The sequence below is a fragment of the Thunnus maccoyii genome, chromosome 3 (assembly GCF_910596095.1).
Source record: "Thunnus maccoyii chromosome 3, fThuMac1.1, whole genome shotgun sequence".
NCBI lineage: Eukaryota > Metazoa > Chordata > Actinopteri > Scombriformes > Scombridae > Thunnus > Thunnus maccoyii.
The window spans coordinates 29,078,611-29,097,482 of record NC_056535.1 but is presented as its reverse complement, the minus strand read 5'-3'; the positions used below and the strand labels follow the sequence as shown (position 1 = coordinate 29,097,482).

Here is an 18,872-nt window from a genome sequence, read left to right as displayed (position 1 = left end):
ACACACACAGAGTTTAGGGCAGTTGTGGTCAGTTCCTGGTTTTATCTCGTGAGTCTCATTCAGTTCATCTACATATCAAGAGTTTACTGCGGTTATCTGTCTACTCAGCTTTTACTGACAGATGATCTCAGTCAGAATTCTGAGCTACGAAATTATTACATAACTTCCACTTAAGTCGAAATGGTTTGACTTTACGCATTTTGACGTACTATTGAGTCATAATATGAGATGCTGATGACTTTAACATGTGACACTTAAAAATTCGTCTGTTTATTTTCAAGTTAAGAATAAACTTCCGCAGAAGAGAGCAGTGGTGAAATTGTTGGCTCGTTTTAGATCAACGTCCGTTCGGAGAGAAAAGACAGAAACTGTAAACACTCTGGCGCCCTCCTCTGGTCAATCAGTGTCATTTAAAAACTGCCTAAAAGGAGCAACAGCTGTCCTCCTCTCCTGACATCTGGTGAAGATCTGAGCAGAAGGACTGAAGAGGATGAAAGACAGAGAATAGATTATTTTACTCTTTTATTTATGACTCATCTGCTAAGGAAACTAATAGAAACAAGAAAACATGTCTGTTTCACTTTAATTAAAGAGCAATTCAGCATTAACATTTTTATTTATACTTAAGATGAACCCACATCAGGCCACACTTTCAGTTCTTTCAGTGGTGTGAAATATTTTCAGGTGAAATCTTATTCAGTATTCAGGAACTAAATCAGGAGTAAATTAATGGATAACTTAATGGATTGTGACCTAACAAGGATTTTCTGCACAGATTCAGGTTATTTAAAGGGTTAAAGTCCTTCAAATGTATAAAATAACATTACAGGTATCCTTTTAATTTTTACCATAATTAAAACCTTAAATGACAGGTCCACAATTTTTCAAATGTGTCTTAAAACAACAGTCAGGTGTCCATATGAAGAGTGAAAGAGGTTTGTCCTCGCTGTAATCATTCCTCCTGTTCATACTGACTGTTAAAAGATCCCCTTCAAATGTGCTTTCAGTGTAAGTGATGGAGACTAAAATCACAGTGCGTCCACACAATATATACAATAATAATATAATAATGTTTTTTAATGGATTATCTTCAAAGTTTAGGAGGTTTTTGAGGTGGACAAAACAGAAGAGAGGCGTCTTAAAATTGTGATAAATGTGATCATAAATATTAAAGCAGAGAACAAATGAAATGTGACACATCAGTAAATGGAATACACAAAAGGTAAAATTCAAAAGCCATTTTTTTATTTAAATGTATTCTGGAGATCTCAAAGTTTTGGGAAAATGTGTCTAAAATGATGCAGAAGACATGTAGAATATGTCGATATGATGGAACGGTGCAGCCATTCAAAAACATGATATAACTTAAATATAGAGCTGGAACAACGTGATACACAGTATATATATATGATACTGTCAGACAGACTGAAATAAAATAACATTTCCCTCAGTCTGACAACCAGAAGGTGAGATCTCATCACGGTGAAGACACTCAGTCCTCATGAAGGCAGAATACATCCTGTTTTTTACATGTCGGCTCTTATCTGAATAAACATCTTTATGTAAAAGTCATGACCTTACAGAAGGTCAAACCTGTAACTTCCAACTTGTTCTGAACACTAGGAGCACTGTAATATATTTTCCATTAAATCCTTTTTAAATGCATGAAATAAAAAGAGCCAAACTTAAGTTTTAAGGATTTTTCCCTCGTGGTGTGGGACGGAAGAGTCCCAACATCTTCATCATTGTATGTTTCCTCCCAGTCAGACATTATAAAAACAGGCAGATGATGAAACTGATGACAGGGATTAAAGCAAGAAAAGATTTGTGAGCCTGAAAAGTTTCACAGGAGGAAATATGTACAATGTATTGAATTAAGTATTATATGAATTTAAAACTGCTCTATGATTGAAATCAGTCATGTTGTCTGAGAACTTTGACCCCTGTGATGAAAAAAGTTATCAATGGATTCAATGTGAGAAGAGGAGATGAGTATCCCTCCTGCTCAAGATGGTCATTTAAGTTTTAACAGGATGAGACTAGTCATTTTCTATATTTTTCTTGTTGTGAACAAATCTCATGTGCAGAGTATTGTGTGTGTATCCAAAGCCTGATATATATCTCGCTCCTCTGTGCTGCAGACCTCTGTTGTTGTCCAGAAAACTATTTAAAACACATCAACGAGCCTCACCGTTGCTCTGGGTGACGTGTTCCTTCACCCTGAAGACTGCAGTCATGTTAGTTTGAATACACACACACACACACACAACATTTCTAAGTATGATAATTGGCTCTGCACATGAGATTTAGTGACACTACAAATTCAAAATCCATCACAGTTGCAGCCTTTGACAGGACAGAAAACCCTCCTCCTTCATATCATTACTTACTTTTACTTTTCTCACCGCTGTTCTCCAGCTGTGACATCACTTCCTTTCTGTGAACCAGCTGACAAATATCACCGAGCAGTGCGGCTCTTTCTCTAAATGTCCCGTCATGTCTGATTAAATCCTATGTCTGAATGACAAAAATCCACTTGAAGTCAGAAATGTTACAGATTCAAAGTCTAAAACAGGTTTTATCGAATCAGTCCTTCCTGTTGTCCTCTGTCTGTCCCCTCTGGAGCACCGTTCTTCTTCTTCCTCTCCTCCTCCTCCTCTTCCTCCTGTATCCTCTTCTGCTCTTTATCCAGCTCCTCTTGTTCTTTGGCGTCGGCGTCCTTCAGTTTCTCTTCCACGTCGTTGGGTATCTCCACCTCCATCAGGTTCTCCATCCCCTGCTCCGGCTCGTCTCCTATCAGCACCTGGAGGAAGGAGACGGAGGGATCAGACTACGTCTTGATAAATGTGGCAGACATTTTGACTTTTATAGTATGAAAAAATTAGTTTTATTGTTCATTATATGATGATTTAAGAGCTGCACTTTCTAGTAAAATATGATTCATTTCTGATTAATTCTTCTGGATGATGATTACAAAAAACGGAGTTGTGTTTTAGGAAGGGAACATTTATTTTGGCAGATTTTATTTGTAGATTTTGGGGCAGAAAAGTTTTTTGTTTGCAGTGTGATGTTTTTAATGTAAGAAGTTTTGTTCTTGTCTGACAAAGGTTTCTTTTTTTGTGTGTCTTATGTAGATGAAGAGGGCTGGAAACTTGTATATGAATGTCACAATTACTAACTAACTAACTAACTTCAATCAATAACGAAAAAGCCAATTAACGGTGGCTCTGTTATAATCAAGTGTGCCAGTGAGTCAAGACCAGCATGAACAATATCTGGACCCTGAAACTGAAGCATCTAAAAGGAATTCAGTCATTATCAATTTCATTATTTATAACCTTGTTTTTTCTACTGTGACATGTCAAAGGAGCTTCTGTGAAAAAGGCCTACTGTATTGCATTAAGGCTGCAACAATTATATTTATTATTAATTAACTTGCAGATTATTATTGTGTCTGACAAGTCAAAAGCCCTGATGTGTCCTTTTCTTATACTAAAAAGATATTTAGTTTGACATAAAATATCAAATCTTTACATTGGAGAAGCTGCAACCTGAGAATGTTGGTAATGACCTGAAAAGATTAATTGATTTTCAGTCTGTTTTCAAAACTTAGATCCTTCCTACCTGGACCAGTTTCTCACAGGCCGCTCCAACGTGGACGTCTTTCTCCCAGCGGTGGAACTCTCTCAAGATCGGATAAGCGTTCTTATCTTTTAGCGTCCGTCGGCCACTTTTGGTCGCCGTCAGCTGCACGAGAGACAAGCAGTGAAGAGCTCAACATGAAAACATATCTAGAAATGTGCGTTTTGTTGTGAGTGTTGGTTGTGTCGTACCAGAAAGAGCGTTTCCAGCAGCATCTTCCTGATGTCGGGGTCTTCTTCTCTCTCTTTGTCCTCCGGGAGGTACTGCAGGTCCACAGGCAGACCTGAACATCACATCAACGTTTGTTACTGGATAAAATTAAACGTCTCATTAGAGTAGAAACTAAACGAAGCTGGTTTCACTACACAGATGATACGACTTCATTCTGCTTTAGCTCTGAGCAGGACTTCACCCTCTAATATGTACAGTAGCTACGAGCCAATTAGATGTGAGGGTTTTCTCCAATTTTCAATAACTGTCCAGCTCATCATTCACTTTGTTCATTTAATGAAGGAGAAAAAAAAGAAAAACTGAAAATCATCATCCATTCTTAAAAGAATAACTCTGGTTTGTTCAGTGCTGCACTTTCATAAAGATGGAGGAGTCATGAGAGACAGATAAAAAAAACAACGGTCAAAAGATTTTGTCTTTTTCTCCCTTTTTAAAAAAAAAAATTTTGTTACTCAATATTTATTACTGACAAGTGTATTTCATTGCTTTGATGTTAAAGAATGTGTCCTTGTGTTTCAGTGTGATATTCTACTAAACCCCAAACTCTTATTACATGAAGAATGATGTAATTTGTGGCTCCTCGTGTGGAATAATAAAAGTTCAGGTAATGTGAGAGCTACACTAATAAAATTTATATATTTATACAACATTGATTGATGTCTGTTTGTTCTGGAAGACGGATCCTTCCTCTGTTCCTCGCTCTGAGGTTTCTTCCATTTTTTCACTATTAAAGTCTTTTGGGGAAGTTCTTTCTAATTCTAATCAGGGGTCTATGGATATAGAGGATGTTGAATGCTGCCTCATCACACACATAGCAAATGACACCAATCACTCCCCACATTACTTCTGTCTGGCTGAACAGATGCAGGACTTTAAGATGGAGGGGCTGCTTTGGTAGGAGTTTTATTCCTTTCTTAAATAAATCACCTTGTTGAATACTACTTATAGATGCATGTGTGTGTGTTCATATACAGTACGCAAATGAATGTAGAGATACAGGAAAAGGCATAAATGTGTATACATGACTGTATATTTGCGTGTTTTTCTTGTGAGACATGAACACGTGCAGATTGTGAAAATAAATGTAAACTTCCTTTGACTCACTCAGTTAACATCTTTAACTGACAGTTTGTTTAAACATTAGTGTTTCCATTTCTGTTGTGCAAAGTATTCTTGCTACTGACTGTGACTTTACAGCAGGAACACTTTATGAATGCAGTTGGGTTAAATGTGACAGACTGAATAAACTAATTAACTATTATAAACACACGCTCACCATCATTCTCTTCCTCACTCAGCTCCTCTGGACCTGCCAGCGGCAGCAACAGGAAGGGCAGGATGTCCACAGCGTCGCTTAGCAACCAGTCATGATGGGCTGTACAGATTGAAGAGAAGTTTAGATCACATGATTTATTCGCATTTAGTAGAGGCTACTTCCCCTGACGACTTGCTGACGTAGTTGCGGTTGGGAAGAGTAAAGCGTTTGGATTTCAATCAGTCTCGAATGCTTCTTGGATGTTTTACACGAAGCTGTTTTGACATCAGATAAGTTTCCCATCCGCCCAACACTCATGAAGTCTCTGTGTGTGTCTCACCGTGGTCAAAGCAACAGTTGCGCAGGGTGCCTATGACTCCGCCCCTCCTCACCGCTGATGCCTGGTACTGAGTGTAGGGCAACAACCTCTGGACTACACACCTGCAACACACACACACACACATATAATTACTACATGCTGCAGCAGCTGCAGGGCCAAATGATACCAGTTTATAGATTACAATCAAACTTCCTGTGAACATTAAGGGTGTAACGGTATGTGTATCTGTCCTGAACTGTTCAGTACAGTTCAGTTTGGTTTGTGGTTTTCTTTGGTTCAGTATGCCCTATGAACCAAATATTACTACTGACTGAGGCTAATGCATTCCTGTGGAACACACACAGCCTTCAAACCTGAGCACATCTGGCTAACTGCAGCAAAAAAAAAACCAGACATAACCGACAATATATCTGATCAAAAAGTTTAAAACAAAAACAGAAACTGGGAGACAGAGACCCCCCCCCCCCCTCTGTCTGATGATCAGCTCTTCTCCTGCAGTTTACATCAGTCACCTGTCCTTGTCCAGCATGTAGTTTCTGGCATCGGGCAGCTGCGTCAGGTTGGACAGCAGAGGACCCAGGTAGTGGAGCTTCGCCCTCTTGTTGTAACCTTCAGTGCAGAAGATCTCCACCAGCTGAGCCAGACCGACATCCTCCTGGAGGACCTGAAACAGGAAAGAAACACTTAATCTCTCATTATGCCGCAATGTGAGCAGGGCGCGACCAGGAGACCTTGTTCTGATGACCTGGGAGGACTCATGGACTATGATTTACTGTGCAGTCCGGCTGTGTCAGGCCTTAAAGTGATTGAATTAAAATTTAACAGGAAGCCAGTGTAGTGAAGACAGCACTAAGGTAATATGAGAACACTGTGGAGTCTCAGTTAATTATTGTGCAGCAGAATTTTGAATTAATTGTGATGGTGTTACAGCATCTTGGTTATACATATTTTCTGTCGTCTGCCTGTGATATATACCATTAGGGTCTAGATTTTGTAAAGGTTTACCGTTATATATGTACATTTGTGTCACTTTACCAGTAATTAAGCTCACAGTAAAAGTAAAAATGAATTCATCAGCCATTACAGCAGGATAAAAAGGGTATAAATGAACAGGACAGCTCTGAATAAAGTAATAGTATGAATGGGTTTATGGTTTGTTGGAGTATTAATGGAGTACTAGATGTTTGTGTATTTCTCTCTCCTGCAGAAGAGGGTAAATATCTAAATTCCACCCAGCCCAAACCTCCTCCCATCACAGGTAAAATTTTTTATTAATAATAGCTCTATTACTGGGACCCACCTTGAACACAGTCTTGCAGGTCTTCTCATGGCGGGTCAGGTTGGACAGGATGGTGCAGATCTGATCAGAGAACAGGTAATCTGGATCCATAAGGTTCTTCAGCAACACTGGAAGAACTTGGACATCTGTCACCAGCACCTGACCGAGACGAGAACAAACACACCGTACATGAGATCAGCACTGAACACGCAACATCTCTGAAGGCTGTACGGCTCGTTTTGTTCTGTTTTATTTGTCAAATACCAGTTATCACAACAACCAATCACACTGGGAAGGTTGAGTTTTTCAAAATTCATCAATTTAGACCCAACTCCGCTGATCAATCAAGGCTGCTCACCTTGTGCAGAGTCTCATCAGCTGACAGGTTGATGAAGATGTGGTAACAGTCCTTCACTATGGCAACAGACGGGTCAGAGGTCAGCGCAAACAGGGCAGCAAGTAAGTCAGGTTTAGAGTGGAGGAAGCGGCAGCCATCTCTGAAAACAAACACACAAAAAGACAAATGAGTTACTGTGGGAAGGTTAAGGTGGTACACTATCAGCTGACTGACAGAGAACAAGGATGTAAATCCATCCAAATAAATACTGCAAACATCAGTGAGGAGCTTTTCTTACATGTGACCACAGTAGCAGGAATAACTACAGTGATTATTCTTCCATTAAGTCTTCAAGGTTCACTCTGATTTGAGTCAATGTTTGTTTGCTTTACAAATTTAGTTCTTTAAAATAATACACTTGATGTATTTTCATCAATACACTTTGCCAATAATCATGAGAAAGACTGTAAATCATAGCCTCAGTTCAATTATACTACAGTTCAGTGCAACGGCAGAGTAGCTGCCCCCCTTTAAAAGATCCTACTTCAAGTCTCACTTTTTACCTTCAGACAACAACGATCACGTAAGTTCATCGGATGTCACATTGTGTGAGACGCCTACAATAAAATCTTGGTCACAATCTGTGTCAGACTGTACGATGATAACTTGAGGCTGTCAGATTGTGCGCTGAATGTGTGGTGAATCATAGCGCCGTGATGTAAACAGAAAAAGTAAATGAAAGCAGAGTCATCAGTTCGTGTCGTCCATCTGCGCCGCTCATGTGTTTTAAAAATGCAGCAATGTCACACAAACTTATTTTCCCTTTCACTTCCATTGTTTTGTTTTTTGTGAACGTATTAAGGAGAACAAGTGTGTTTTCTCCCTGAACTTTATTAAAAAAAAAAACTGCACTTGGTCAAATGTCATGCTGGACAGTTTATTCTGTCATTTCATGTTGTTTTCTGATTGGTTTGTTTGTAGATGTGTGTCGTAGCAGCCGTCACATTGTGAGAATTTGGTCTTAAATTTATGACACTGTCACATTTTGACCTCAGGCTGTTTTTGGTCACCAAACTCCAATTCAGTCGTCTGTGGACGAGTCTCACGGTGCGAGCTAACAACACCGTTTTTGATTGACAACCAAAGATTTCACCACGTTTCTGTCACGTCACAATCGTCAATTTTTGTCTCAGAAAGCCCAAAATCGCATTTGAAAACACTCTCTGACATTAAAACACACACTCGTAATGAGTGTCTTGCCCCATAGTTCAGTTATACAATCCTAATGCACTTTTGAGCATCTCTCCTGTCAACCAGCATGTTGATCACATTGTAAGGCAGTAGATGAAGCGCCATCAGAGTCTTGTCTGGTTCAGGACTAGTCTAGCATTTGTATCAGAGCATCATCCTCCTCCTCCTCCTCCTCATCATACCTGTGTCCAGACAGTCCCAGGAGGTATTCGGTGGCATGACCTTTGACATCAGGTCGTGTACTGGGGGTCAGGAAGGAAAGCAGCTCTGCAGCCTCAGAATCACTCAGCATCTTCTAACTGTGTCTGATAAACAGCAAGAAAACCAACATCAGCACAGACAACATTTAATGTACTAATATTTACTAAAAGCCTCACTGAAATCAGTAAAAAACAAACTCAGCATGAATGAAAACCATAATAATATAACATAGGCTACCATATATTATCCATGGCTGCTACAGTCTGATATGAAACTCAAACATAAGCTTGTATTAAGCTGCATTTTGGTGTTAAATTCTGCATTAGGTTGGTAAGTTTTATAAGCCATTAAAACTTCTGATTTTGACAAAGAGAAAAATAAACTTAGACTTAAGAGTAAAGTTGAAATTCACTGATAAATTCAAATTTAAGACAAACTGATGACCTTGTGGCCTGATATTTCTAAAACTAAAACTTAATACGAGAAAATATTGTAATAATTAGTTTATAACAGTCACTATAATTGGAATATCAAACCAACATGCATAATATCACAAACCTTATAAACAAATTATTTCAATTTTCAGTCCTCCCTCCCTGAAATGTGACCCCAACTACACGCTGCTTTTTGTAAGTCATCTTTAACAATGTGTTGTATTTTAAAAGCTTGTTATATTATCCATTGTGTCAAATCTTCATCTGAGAAGTAACTAAAGCTGTCAAATAAGTATAGTGGAGTAGAAAGTACAATATTTCCCACTGAAATGTAGTGGAGTGGAAGTATTAAGTAGCATCAAATGGAAATACTCAAGTAAAGCTACAAGTACCTCAACATTGTACTTAAGTACAGTACTTAAGTTACTTTCCACCTCTGTACATGAAGACTAGTTCATGAAAATGTTTGTTACAGACTCAGCTTGTTAACACTGTTATTAGTTTTTCTTTCTACACTGACATTACATTCAAAGAACTGCGTGAACAGCTGATATCTGTGTCATAAAACAGCGAATCATTTCTGCTTTTATCTCAACATAACTGCTTTAATATTAATTAAAGACGCTGTAAATAATAACGTGTGTGTTTAACGCAGCTCAGTCCACGCTGTTGTTTACTTCAGCATGGTTTGTTGTCATGTTGGACAGGCTAACTACATGTTAGCTAGAACAGCTAAAGTTAAATTATTGGATACCTGCTTCTCACACATGCACAAAACTACGTTTTCAAGTACAAGTACAAGTTTGACACAATCGTTAGCCTTCAGTTATCTTTTTTTTTCCAGTATAAAAAACATCTTACCTTAATTTAGCTATAGGGTTTGTCCAGTTTTCATGTCTCAGTTAGACCTCCTCTATATTTCTCTACTAACATCACACATCAGCTCAGGCACATGTGGACGCTACAGGACTGCAACTTCAACCTGAACCAATCCCGTCGTGTCGCTCTAGATGGTAACCCTAGATTTGCGGAACTCTCGCGAGATTTGTAGCCGCTGTTCATTCAGTGTGTGCGTTGTTTGTCATTGTACAAAATAATAATGTTTTATAGTGTGTCGACTCTGTGGTTAAGGTATGATTAGATTTAGGCACAAAGAACACTTGGTTAGGGTTAGGTAAAGATCATGGTTTGGGTTAAAATTATCACTCTCGCGAGATCTTTCGCAAAACTATGATTACCGTCGACCCCTTAGTCCCGCCTTTCTTCCGGGTTAGTGGCCTCTGTTTCTTCCTTTTCTATCACTTTAAAGGTTCCGTCTGGACATTACTGCCATCCAGTGTTTGACATCCAGAGATGAGTCTCCGTAAAGCTTGTTGATAATATTCCAAAATTGACTTTGAGGACATGTTGTACTATAACAAACCGGCAGAAACAAACATGACAAAACTCTATTAAACTTGTTTTAACTGTGGGTAATCTAACATCACAGCTATTGTTTCAAAAGGAAATGTATGTGTCCACACTCCAAATAAAATGTAAATGAGATGTTTTTATACATACGGTTTGTTCCTTTTCATGCTTATTATTTTATTTTAGATTATTTTATATTTATTATGAGGTATTTTCCATCACTCTTGCCACCACTCTTGAGTATACTGCTAGGTTGAAAATGTTTTACTTTTATGTTGTTACCTGAATTTTATTGTGCTGTTTGAAACTTGAAATAATAAGGATTATAATAACAGTTTGTGTTGTTTCGACCATATGCAGCTCAGTAATGAAGCCACAGTATCTTACTATCCATGTGCTGCTTAATTGTTTAATAAAGCATTCAGGTAATCCTCCTTCACTCCGGTATTGACAGTATCACTGGTACATATAGTGCATGAGGTACAGACCAAATGAGAGCTAAAAGAAGAGAAGATTGGACTCACCAGGTGGACACAAACAGGACTCCTGCTAGATGTGGAAGAAGGCGGCTGTTTGATAACATGTTTACAATAAAACTACTTAAAACTAAGGTGATATCCAGAATGTGCAGCTTATTCTTGATTGAAAATCAATAAGAGTTAAAAAACAAGGAGTGTTATTGGTTATTAAAGGTACCCTATGAAGTTTTTTTCACCACTTGTGGGCGCTATGGAGCATGTTTTTACAAGTGTTTTATTTGTTTGTTTTCTGAAATTTTTGCATTGATTTGACAGTTTAATAAATGTAAAAATGTGAGCCAGGAAAAAGGTAGAAAGAAGGCTGAGAAAGTGTTCTTACATTCAACAATGTGTCCTGGTTCAAATACCTGACTGTCAAAAACAAGGCCAAATTCTCTAGAATAATCAAAATTGGCTGTAAACAACACTCGTTAGCTTATCACTATGACAAACCCGTTGAATGAATGACAGACTTCATCTTGGAGGATTCATCCCTTGAATCATCACTTTCAGCTCCTGCCTTCAGGAGACGGTACAGAGTCTGTGTGTAAAGAAAAATATCTATAAAAAAACCCTTCATCCCACATGCTATACATCAGTTAAACTGGTAATTAATGGACATGCTAATATTGTTTTGAATCCCATGTGCCTGGTACTTTACTTCTAAAATTAGTTAATTATTTCAAATCATTTTTAGCAATTTATTATATAACAAAGTTGCATATAATATAGTCAAAAATGTTTTTTACTTTGTGTTTTTGTGATATCTGATGTTGATTATGATGCAAGCTGAAGACAAATTTCTACTCTCCAACAAAGGTGGACAATAAAGTTGTTTTGATTTGATTTGAAGAAAACGTATTCATGTTTTTTACACATCAAGGATACACACAGTGTCTTCTGAAAACTTTGTTTGCTTCCAAAAAAAAACTACACAGGACACCTTTAATGTTGACAGGATGCCCCAGTAGCCTACTGGTTAAGACACATATCACATAACTGCAGTGTCTGCGGTTCATTTCCAGCTGTGGATCTTTGCTGCTTGTCATACCTCTCTTTACCCAATTTACAGTCTCTACACTTCACACTGTCAAAGGCAAATATGCTTAAAAATAAATCTTTAAAAACCATAATACACACACTCAGACAGCAGGACAGATTCCAGTCAGTATGTTAGATATATTTAACTTTCCAAACTACTTTATTGATGTACTGAAAAAAAAAAGAAAACACATACAAGACATTCACATAGTTAAGTCCCATCAGCAACAGCGCCCACTCACTCCAAATGTTGCATTGAAATGTTGATATTGCATATAAACGTTCACAAATGTTGCCTCCGCCCAGGTTCAGTGTTAACCCTCAGGTAGAGACTGACCAGTTCAGACAACATCGGGCACTTTTTCCCCTCTCACACAACCGTCAATGAAACAAAAGCTGCTGAAACTGTTCTTCTTAAGTCTTAAAACTCAACTTTAAATGTCCGAAACAGCATTTTTTTTAACATTTCATACATACGGAAAACAAAACATTTCAACAATAATGTAGCTGTGGAAAAGACCTGAGCCCAGCGTTGGTGTTTTTGTGAGTGTGTCTACAGTCTTCAGATATGCATTTCAGAGAATTGTTCCTACATGCAGATCCAAAGCTGCTGGGTAAAAACAAACACCGCCTCGGGCTCTTCCAAACGATAAAGAAGGTCAGACTGAAGAACGCTGCTGATCCTTCGCCTCCGACGCTGAAATGTTTTATTTTTCCTCAAACACGCACTATTCTTATCACACAGACTTCAATATTACTTCAATACCATCGCAAAAAAAAAGAAAAAAAAAAAAAAAAAAAGACTAAAAATCAGCATTTTTAATTCAGAAACATTTCACCAAATGTGTGTAGATTGTAAAGAGAGAGAAGACAGAAGGCTGGAGCAGCCTCGGTCTGAATCGTAAACAGATAAAAATATTCAAGTCCACCACGTGTTGATGTGGATTCCAGTCCATGTAATCTGCCTGGAGCCATCCAAAACCCAGTCCAGGTCACATGAGGGACTTTATATGAAGCATTTTGGTGACTTAATGTTTCTTTGCTGGTGTTCTGGGTTGCCATGGTATCGCAGTACTACTGAATTTTATGGTATTGAACATAGTATTTGCATGAAAAAGTCTCGATCTCGGTGTGGTGGCGAGAAAAACTATGTTCAAGACCGAGAAAGGTATCAGAAGGCAACTGTGGACCCTGTGGGAAAGTCTGATTGGCAGACAGTGATCAGCTGACAGCCTCTCTTGTTGGCTCAGGGTGGGGCAAGTCCATCATCATCATAATCATCATCATCATCATTATCATCTTCACCATCCTCCTCCTCCTCATCCTCTTCACTCAGCCTTGTCTTTCCTCTTGGCTGTGAAGGGGACTTTGCTGGCTACCGTCGAACCCACCGTGGAGACGCCGCCGGCCACGGCCGACACCCCGCCCTTCACCAGCCCCACCCCGACAGAGGGCACCGTGGTCACAGCCGACTTGGTGATCTCCAGGCTCTTGCCACCCACCCAAGCCACCCCGCCCACAGCTGCACCCACGACGCCCTTGGTGACGTTGAAGAGGCCGCCGGTCACCCGCCACATCATGCCAGGGGCGGGTGCCACATGGTCCTTACCAGAGTCTGAAAACAAATCAAAACATACATGAAACATCAATGAACAGGCAGGTTATTTACTGTCATACATGTACTCCCATGATGAAAACCCCTGCAGTGTATAGAAGACATGTTTGATTTGGTCAACTGTCTCCATCAATAATGGTGGATCAAGGCTTTCTGGTTTCACTGTGAGCATTTAGAGCGACTGTTGGCAGGGAAATAAGATCAATATGAATAAGAAGTTATCTCAGGGCACTTTTCACATAGAGCAGGTCAAGACCATACCCTTTAATTTACAAATACCCAACAATTCCCCCATGAGCAGCACTTGGCAACGCAACAAGGAAAAACTCCCCTTTAACGGGCAGAAACCTCAAGCAGAACTGGGCTCTAGGTGGGCGGCCATCTGCCTTGACCGGTTGGGTTAAGAGAGAAAGAAGGAGGGAGAGAGGAGAGGAGGGAATATATACTCATAATGAAGCTTAAACTTAAAAGGGCAGGTTCACCATTTTTAAAGTCTGTCTTAAAACAACAGTCAGGAGCCCAAATGAACAGTGAAACATGATTTTCATGCTGTTATAATTCCTCCTGTTCATACTGACCATTAGAAGATCCCTTCATACTGCACTTACAATGTAAGAGATGGGAGTGATCAGCTTTCAATATTAGTCTTTTTAGTGCCAAATTTCCTCCTTTTGTTACGATCCTTCCACTGTTGAACAGAAAAACACTCTTAACTGTGGAGGATATCCACTTCATCTGACTGACTCAGACGGCTGAAGCCTCATTTTAATCTTCAGATAAACTTTTAAATACATTTTTGCACAAAACGAGGACTGTGGATTTTGTTCCCTGTCACTTGCATTATTAAGTGCATCTTTAAATAGTCAGTATGAACAGGAGGAACAGTTACAGCAAGCAAAACCTATTTCATACGTTCATATGGACACCTGACTGTTGTTTAAAGACAGACTGGAAAAATTGTGAACCCGTCCTTTAAAGGTTAAAGCAATGTGCTACATTTTCGTTTTTTGTGAGTTTTTTTGTCAACAAATCTCATGAAAAAGACCAAAACAAATAAGAAGTTAGTGCATCTCCCAATACTTTGACTTCCTTTTGCTATATCTGTGGCACTCAGGCCCAGGCCCATTGGTTCCTGATGAAGACGTAAGTCTTTAAAAACAGATCACAAATATATAGTTGTATTTTTTAAAAAGGCTCAGTAATTTCCTAAAGCAGCCGGTCACTGTAGTTTTCAAGCAATTAATACTCAAAGAGGAGGAAATGGTGCATTTTTAGGGGACAGTGTAGCTTATCGATGTGTTTTCTATAGTTTTATAGACAACAATGGAGCTCTACAGCACAGAGGAATATATATATATATATATATATATACAGATATATCAGGCTTTAGATACACAGACATTGACATGTTAGTAGGATCAATTCATTGTTGGTTTGGATTAACACATGAAAATTACAAAAATCTAGAATAACACCAGGTTTATTCATTGTATTTCTGATATTGTCTGTGATGTTTTCACCAGATGGCTAATGTTGTGAAATACAAGTGTGTTTTGAGCACAAAAACAGTGAACTGAGATTAAATTTTGTTATTTGGGGATGCTGTTGGTGCTATGACATAACCAGGAGTGTATCTGCAAGTTTGGGCTTTTTCTTAACACACACATACACACACACACAATCTGCTGGTCTGATCTTTACAATTCACCTTGTGAGCGAGCAAAACTAAAAACAGAATTCTTCTTTATCTAATAAAGCAACAGCGATTGAGAGCAGCAGCAGGGGACTAAACTGGGGCAAAGTGTCTCAATGTTGGACACAAATAGCAGGTTGGAGCTGAAGCCGCTCTTACACAAACAAGCATATTCCCCTGACAAACCGACTGTTTCTGAAATAGCAGCAGGCAACATGTGAGCACAGATTGCACGATATCCCCTGCTGATGTTTCAGCGTTTAGCCGCAGCCTGGGGAGCTGGCAGCTTACCCTCTGCAGGCTGACTGTAGGCGGGTTCGGCTTCGTCCGAGGCCACGCTGGTCCCAGGCTGGGGCTCCACGTTAACGCTGTTCACATTCTGGAAAACACAGGAAAAAAACAAAAGGGTTTCTTTAATCTGAATGACTCAAACTTCACAATACTTCTTTATATAATTGAATACTCTCATGGCTGGGGATCAAACCTTAATATTTAAGTATGTGACTAAAATGTGTCCATGGCAACGAGTATCAAAATATCAATAAATAAAATGATCAGATAGTTTCTGGTTCAATTTCATGTATTTTATTTAATTAGACAACATTTAAAGGAGCCGTCCACCAATTCTGATCAGTGTATTCATCACGGTTAACAGTACTCTGCATTACAACGGTGAAAACAGTCGTATGTCTTCTGAGTCTGGATGAGGTTTGTCAAGGGAGAAAATGACCCTGATGACGTCACAGTGATGTCATCAGGGTTGTCTCAGCTCAAACTTGAAGTGCACAAATTTACAACACAAAGCCTGCGTTACAAACATGGGCTCAATGAGTGTGAAGGATGTGGGTGTGTTTAACAGGAAGGGAGGTTTTAACAAAAAGATGAGCTGTTGCATTACGTGAAATTTATGATCCAGTGTTTTTGGAGCCCATAACTAAGACTAAAGGTCAGGATATCTCGACCTCGGCTACTTCCAGTTGACCAGTCTTTTTAAAAAAAATCAGTCTCTTGTGAGTCCCCAAACTATATGGAAGTGCAACATTGACTCACTGAAGTGTCCTTTTAATATTTGAGAGGGGTTTTGTAGAAGAACATTTTTATATTCTTTAAGTAAGGTGTCAAAAAAACATAATTCTGTTATTGGTACTGAAACTCAGTATCGTATTGCTGCTAATACCAAAAAATATAAAACCAAGAGTACTTTGATGATGGTGCTTATTGGAGGTGACTTTTTCAGCTTCACTGCCCAAATAGTACTGATAAACAGTCCAGATATAACTATCGGACTGTATAAAGTGTAGAGCTGCAACAATTAGTCGACTTGTTGATCCCTAGAAAATTATTCAGCATCTATTACGATAATTGATGAACTGTTTTGAGTTATTTTTTTAGAAAATAACACTAAAATTCTCTGGTTGCAGCTTCTAAAGTGTGAATATTTTATTGTTCCTTTATTTCTCTGTGACAGTTGAGGCCAGCAGAGCTCTGAGTCAAGTCAGAAAGTTCAAGACAAAAAACTCTTTTAATTAATATCTTACATGTAAAATACAGACAGGCAGCCTCACTTACTGTTTGTTCTCTGGCATCAAGTCTCACAGGTATTTAGTAAGATTGTGATTTTAATCAGCTGCTCCTGTTGCTCAGCGTGTCAAATGCAGATTTTATATGAGATCAATTTAAAGAGAAAACTCTCTAAAATCCTGTCATTATGTGCAAGAAAATGTTTAAAGCAGATTTACAGATAAACACCGTCTATCTCGCCGGGGTCAGTCTTACTCTTACATGTAATTATCTGACATACTCATCACACTCCAAAGATAATGTCTATTTTCCATTTGGGGCCCTTTTATTTATCCCAAACATTCTGCCTGTGGTTTTGTTGTCTGTGTGACATTTTATATTTTTTTGCATAACATTTCACTAAAGTTTCCTTTCTTTTTCTTTTTAGTCATTGATGTAATGATAAAACAATGTGGCCTTTCACTCATGTTTTACATTTAGTTAGATAAAACATAATCAGATAATGTGTAAATAAATCTTGAACACGTGGCTGCCACACCGAACACCAGCGAGAGATCCAACAGACCGTCGTCATGCCACTGTGATCTTAACCTTTCTGATTTATGACCCTATAAATTAGGTGTATTTGCATAGTGCAACAAAACCACGTCCATATTTGTCATGCTTGGTGTAAAAAGTATGTAGAGCAGCGGTTCTCAAAGTGGGGTCCGGGGAACCTCAGGGGTCCTTGAGGGGGTTGCAGGGAGATTAATTCATTTTTCACTATAATTTCATCAATAAGTAACACAATGACAGGATGAATGACTATTCAGGTCATGGGTTTCATACACTTTCTGTAATAAAACATCTAAAAGCAAAAATCTTATCAGACGGGGTCTAATTTGTGTCACGTTAGGGGTCCGTTACATGAAAAGGCTTGAGAACTACTGGTGTAAAGTGTTATTTTCTTTAATATGATCATCTTGCAAACCAGCATCACCCCACCCCCACTTTTTTTTTTTTTTTTTTTTGTGTGTGTGACCCACCGAAGGGCCCCCAAACCCAAGATTGAAACCCAGTGCTGCAGGTTATTTGTGTATCTGATAAATGTCGCAACATTTCTGCTCTAAGACACTAATGTAATGTAAAAATGTTGTTTGGTTTTTTAAAAAATGAACATTAGTCACAGTTTGAGTAACCTTTGCAGGAAGCTGTGACGCCTCCCTTAAATGTCACTACACAGAAAATTACACTTTTTCCAGAGAAGAGCAGACGGGATTTCCTAAAAGAAATACAAATAATAAAACCTGTTGTTATACATATATCCGCTCCACTCATATCACGTATGTAGCCTACAGCTGAAAAAATAGTCGTATAACTTGGATCTAGTTAAAATCCCATCGCTCACACGCAGTTTGTGAACCATATTTCACATATGTTAAGTCATAAGGATGCTGATTAGTTCTTACCTTCACCATTGTTCCCAGTGTCTCTCCCACAAACACACCTGGCAGCAGAGAAACTTGAGAATGGTGCAGCTCCTGTTTCAGCCTGCGAGCCAAACTCTGCTGTAGATTAATAAACTGCTCTCTATCTGTCTGTTTCTCTCTCTCTGGGTGTGTGAAACACTGCTGACGGTTTTACTTCTCCTCGTTTATCGCATTAAATCTGCTGCTTTCTAACTTCTCCTCTCTCACAGTTACAGGCAGAGCTACGCAGGTCTCTTTTTCACCCTGCTGGTTCTGCCGACGTGGCGCCTTCACACACACACACACACACACACACACACACACACACACACATACACACACACACACACACACACACACACACACACACACACACACACACACACTGTCAAACCACACACAACGCACTGGACTTCCGCTCAGGACCTTTAAATTAAATCTCTTATCATATGTACAGATTTTATTCGCACGTTTCCTTTTTTTTTTTGTTCTTTTCACCATTGCTCCGATGTTTTTATTTGATGAATTTCCATGTACGGAAGCCGAGAATGGCCATGTATTATTTTTTAATGCCGTTATCTCGATGTGACGAGTTATTTATTTCGGGTTAATTTATCTCCTTACTGTATTGTACAGTAATCAAATAATGGACCGCA

At 38.9% G+C, this 18,872-nt stretch overlaps 2 protein-coding genes across 2 annotated transcripts; both read right to left on the bottom strand.

The window, feature by feature from the left end:
- Nucleotides 1-1,223: 1,223 nt before the first annotated feature.
- Nucleotides 1,224-9,962, bottom strand: hgh1 (HGH1 homolog (S. cerevisiae)). The gene is made up of 10 exons (XM_042406321.1): nt 9,832-9,962; nt 8,518-8,640; nt 7,106-7,244; nt 6,769-6,906; nt 5,981-6,132; nt 5,469-5,569; nt 5,150-5,248; nt 3,834-3,925; nt 3,625-3,747; nt 1,224-2,803 (listed from the first exon to the last, which is right to left on the bottom strand). Exons 2-10 carry the CDS (start codon nt 8,625-8,627, stop codon nt 2,579-2,581), a joined length of 1,179 nt encoding a protein of 392 aa, XP_042262255.1. The 5' UTR covers nt 8,628-8,640; nt 9,832-9,962; the 3' UTR covers nt 1,224-2,578.
- A 2,114-nt stretch (nt 9,963-12,076) lies between these two features.
- Nucleotides 12,077-18,541, bottom strand: zgc:153675 (uncharacterized protein LOC768179 homolog). Its single transcript, XM_042406354.1, has 3 exons — nt 18,217-18,541; nt 15,539-15,626; nt 12,077-13,554 (listed from the first exon to the last, which is right to left on the bottom strand). Exons 1-3 carry the CDS (start codon nt 18,223-18,225, stop codon nt 13,268-13,270), a joined length of 384 nt encoding a protein of 127 aa, XP_042262288.1. The 5' UTR covers nt 18,226-18,541; the 3' UTR covers nt 12,077-13,267.
- Nucleotides 18,542-18,872: the final 331 nt, after the last annotated feature.

Coding starts and splice junctions, on each gene's coding strand:
- zgc:153675 (XM_042406354.1), bottom strand. Junction 13,555..15,538: donor CTACAGTCAGCCTGCAGAGG/GTAAGCTGCCAG, acceptor ATTTGTTTTCAG/ACTCTGGTAAGGACCATGTG.
- hgh1 (XM_042406321.1), bottom strand. CDS start 8,627: ATGCTGAGTGATTCTGAGGCTGCAGAGCTGCTTTCCTTCCTGACCCCC. Junction 5,249..5,468: donor CAACTGTTGCTTTGACCACG/GTGAGACACACA, acceptor CAATCTGTACAG/CCCATCATGACTGGTTGCTA. Junction 2,804..3,624: donor CCTGTGAGAAACTGGTCCAG/GTAGGAAGGATC, acceptor TCCTTCCTCCAG/GTGCTGATAGGAGACGAGCC.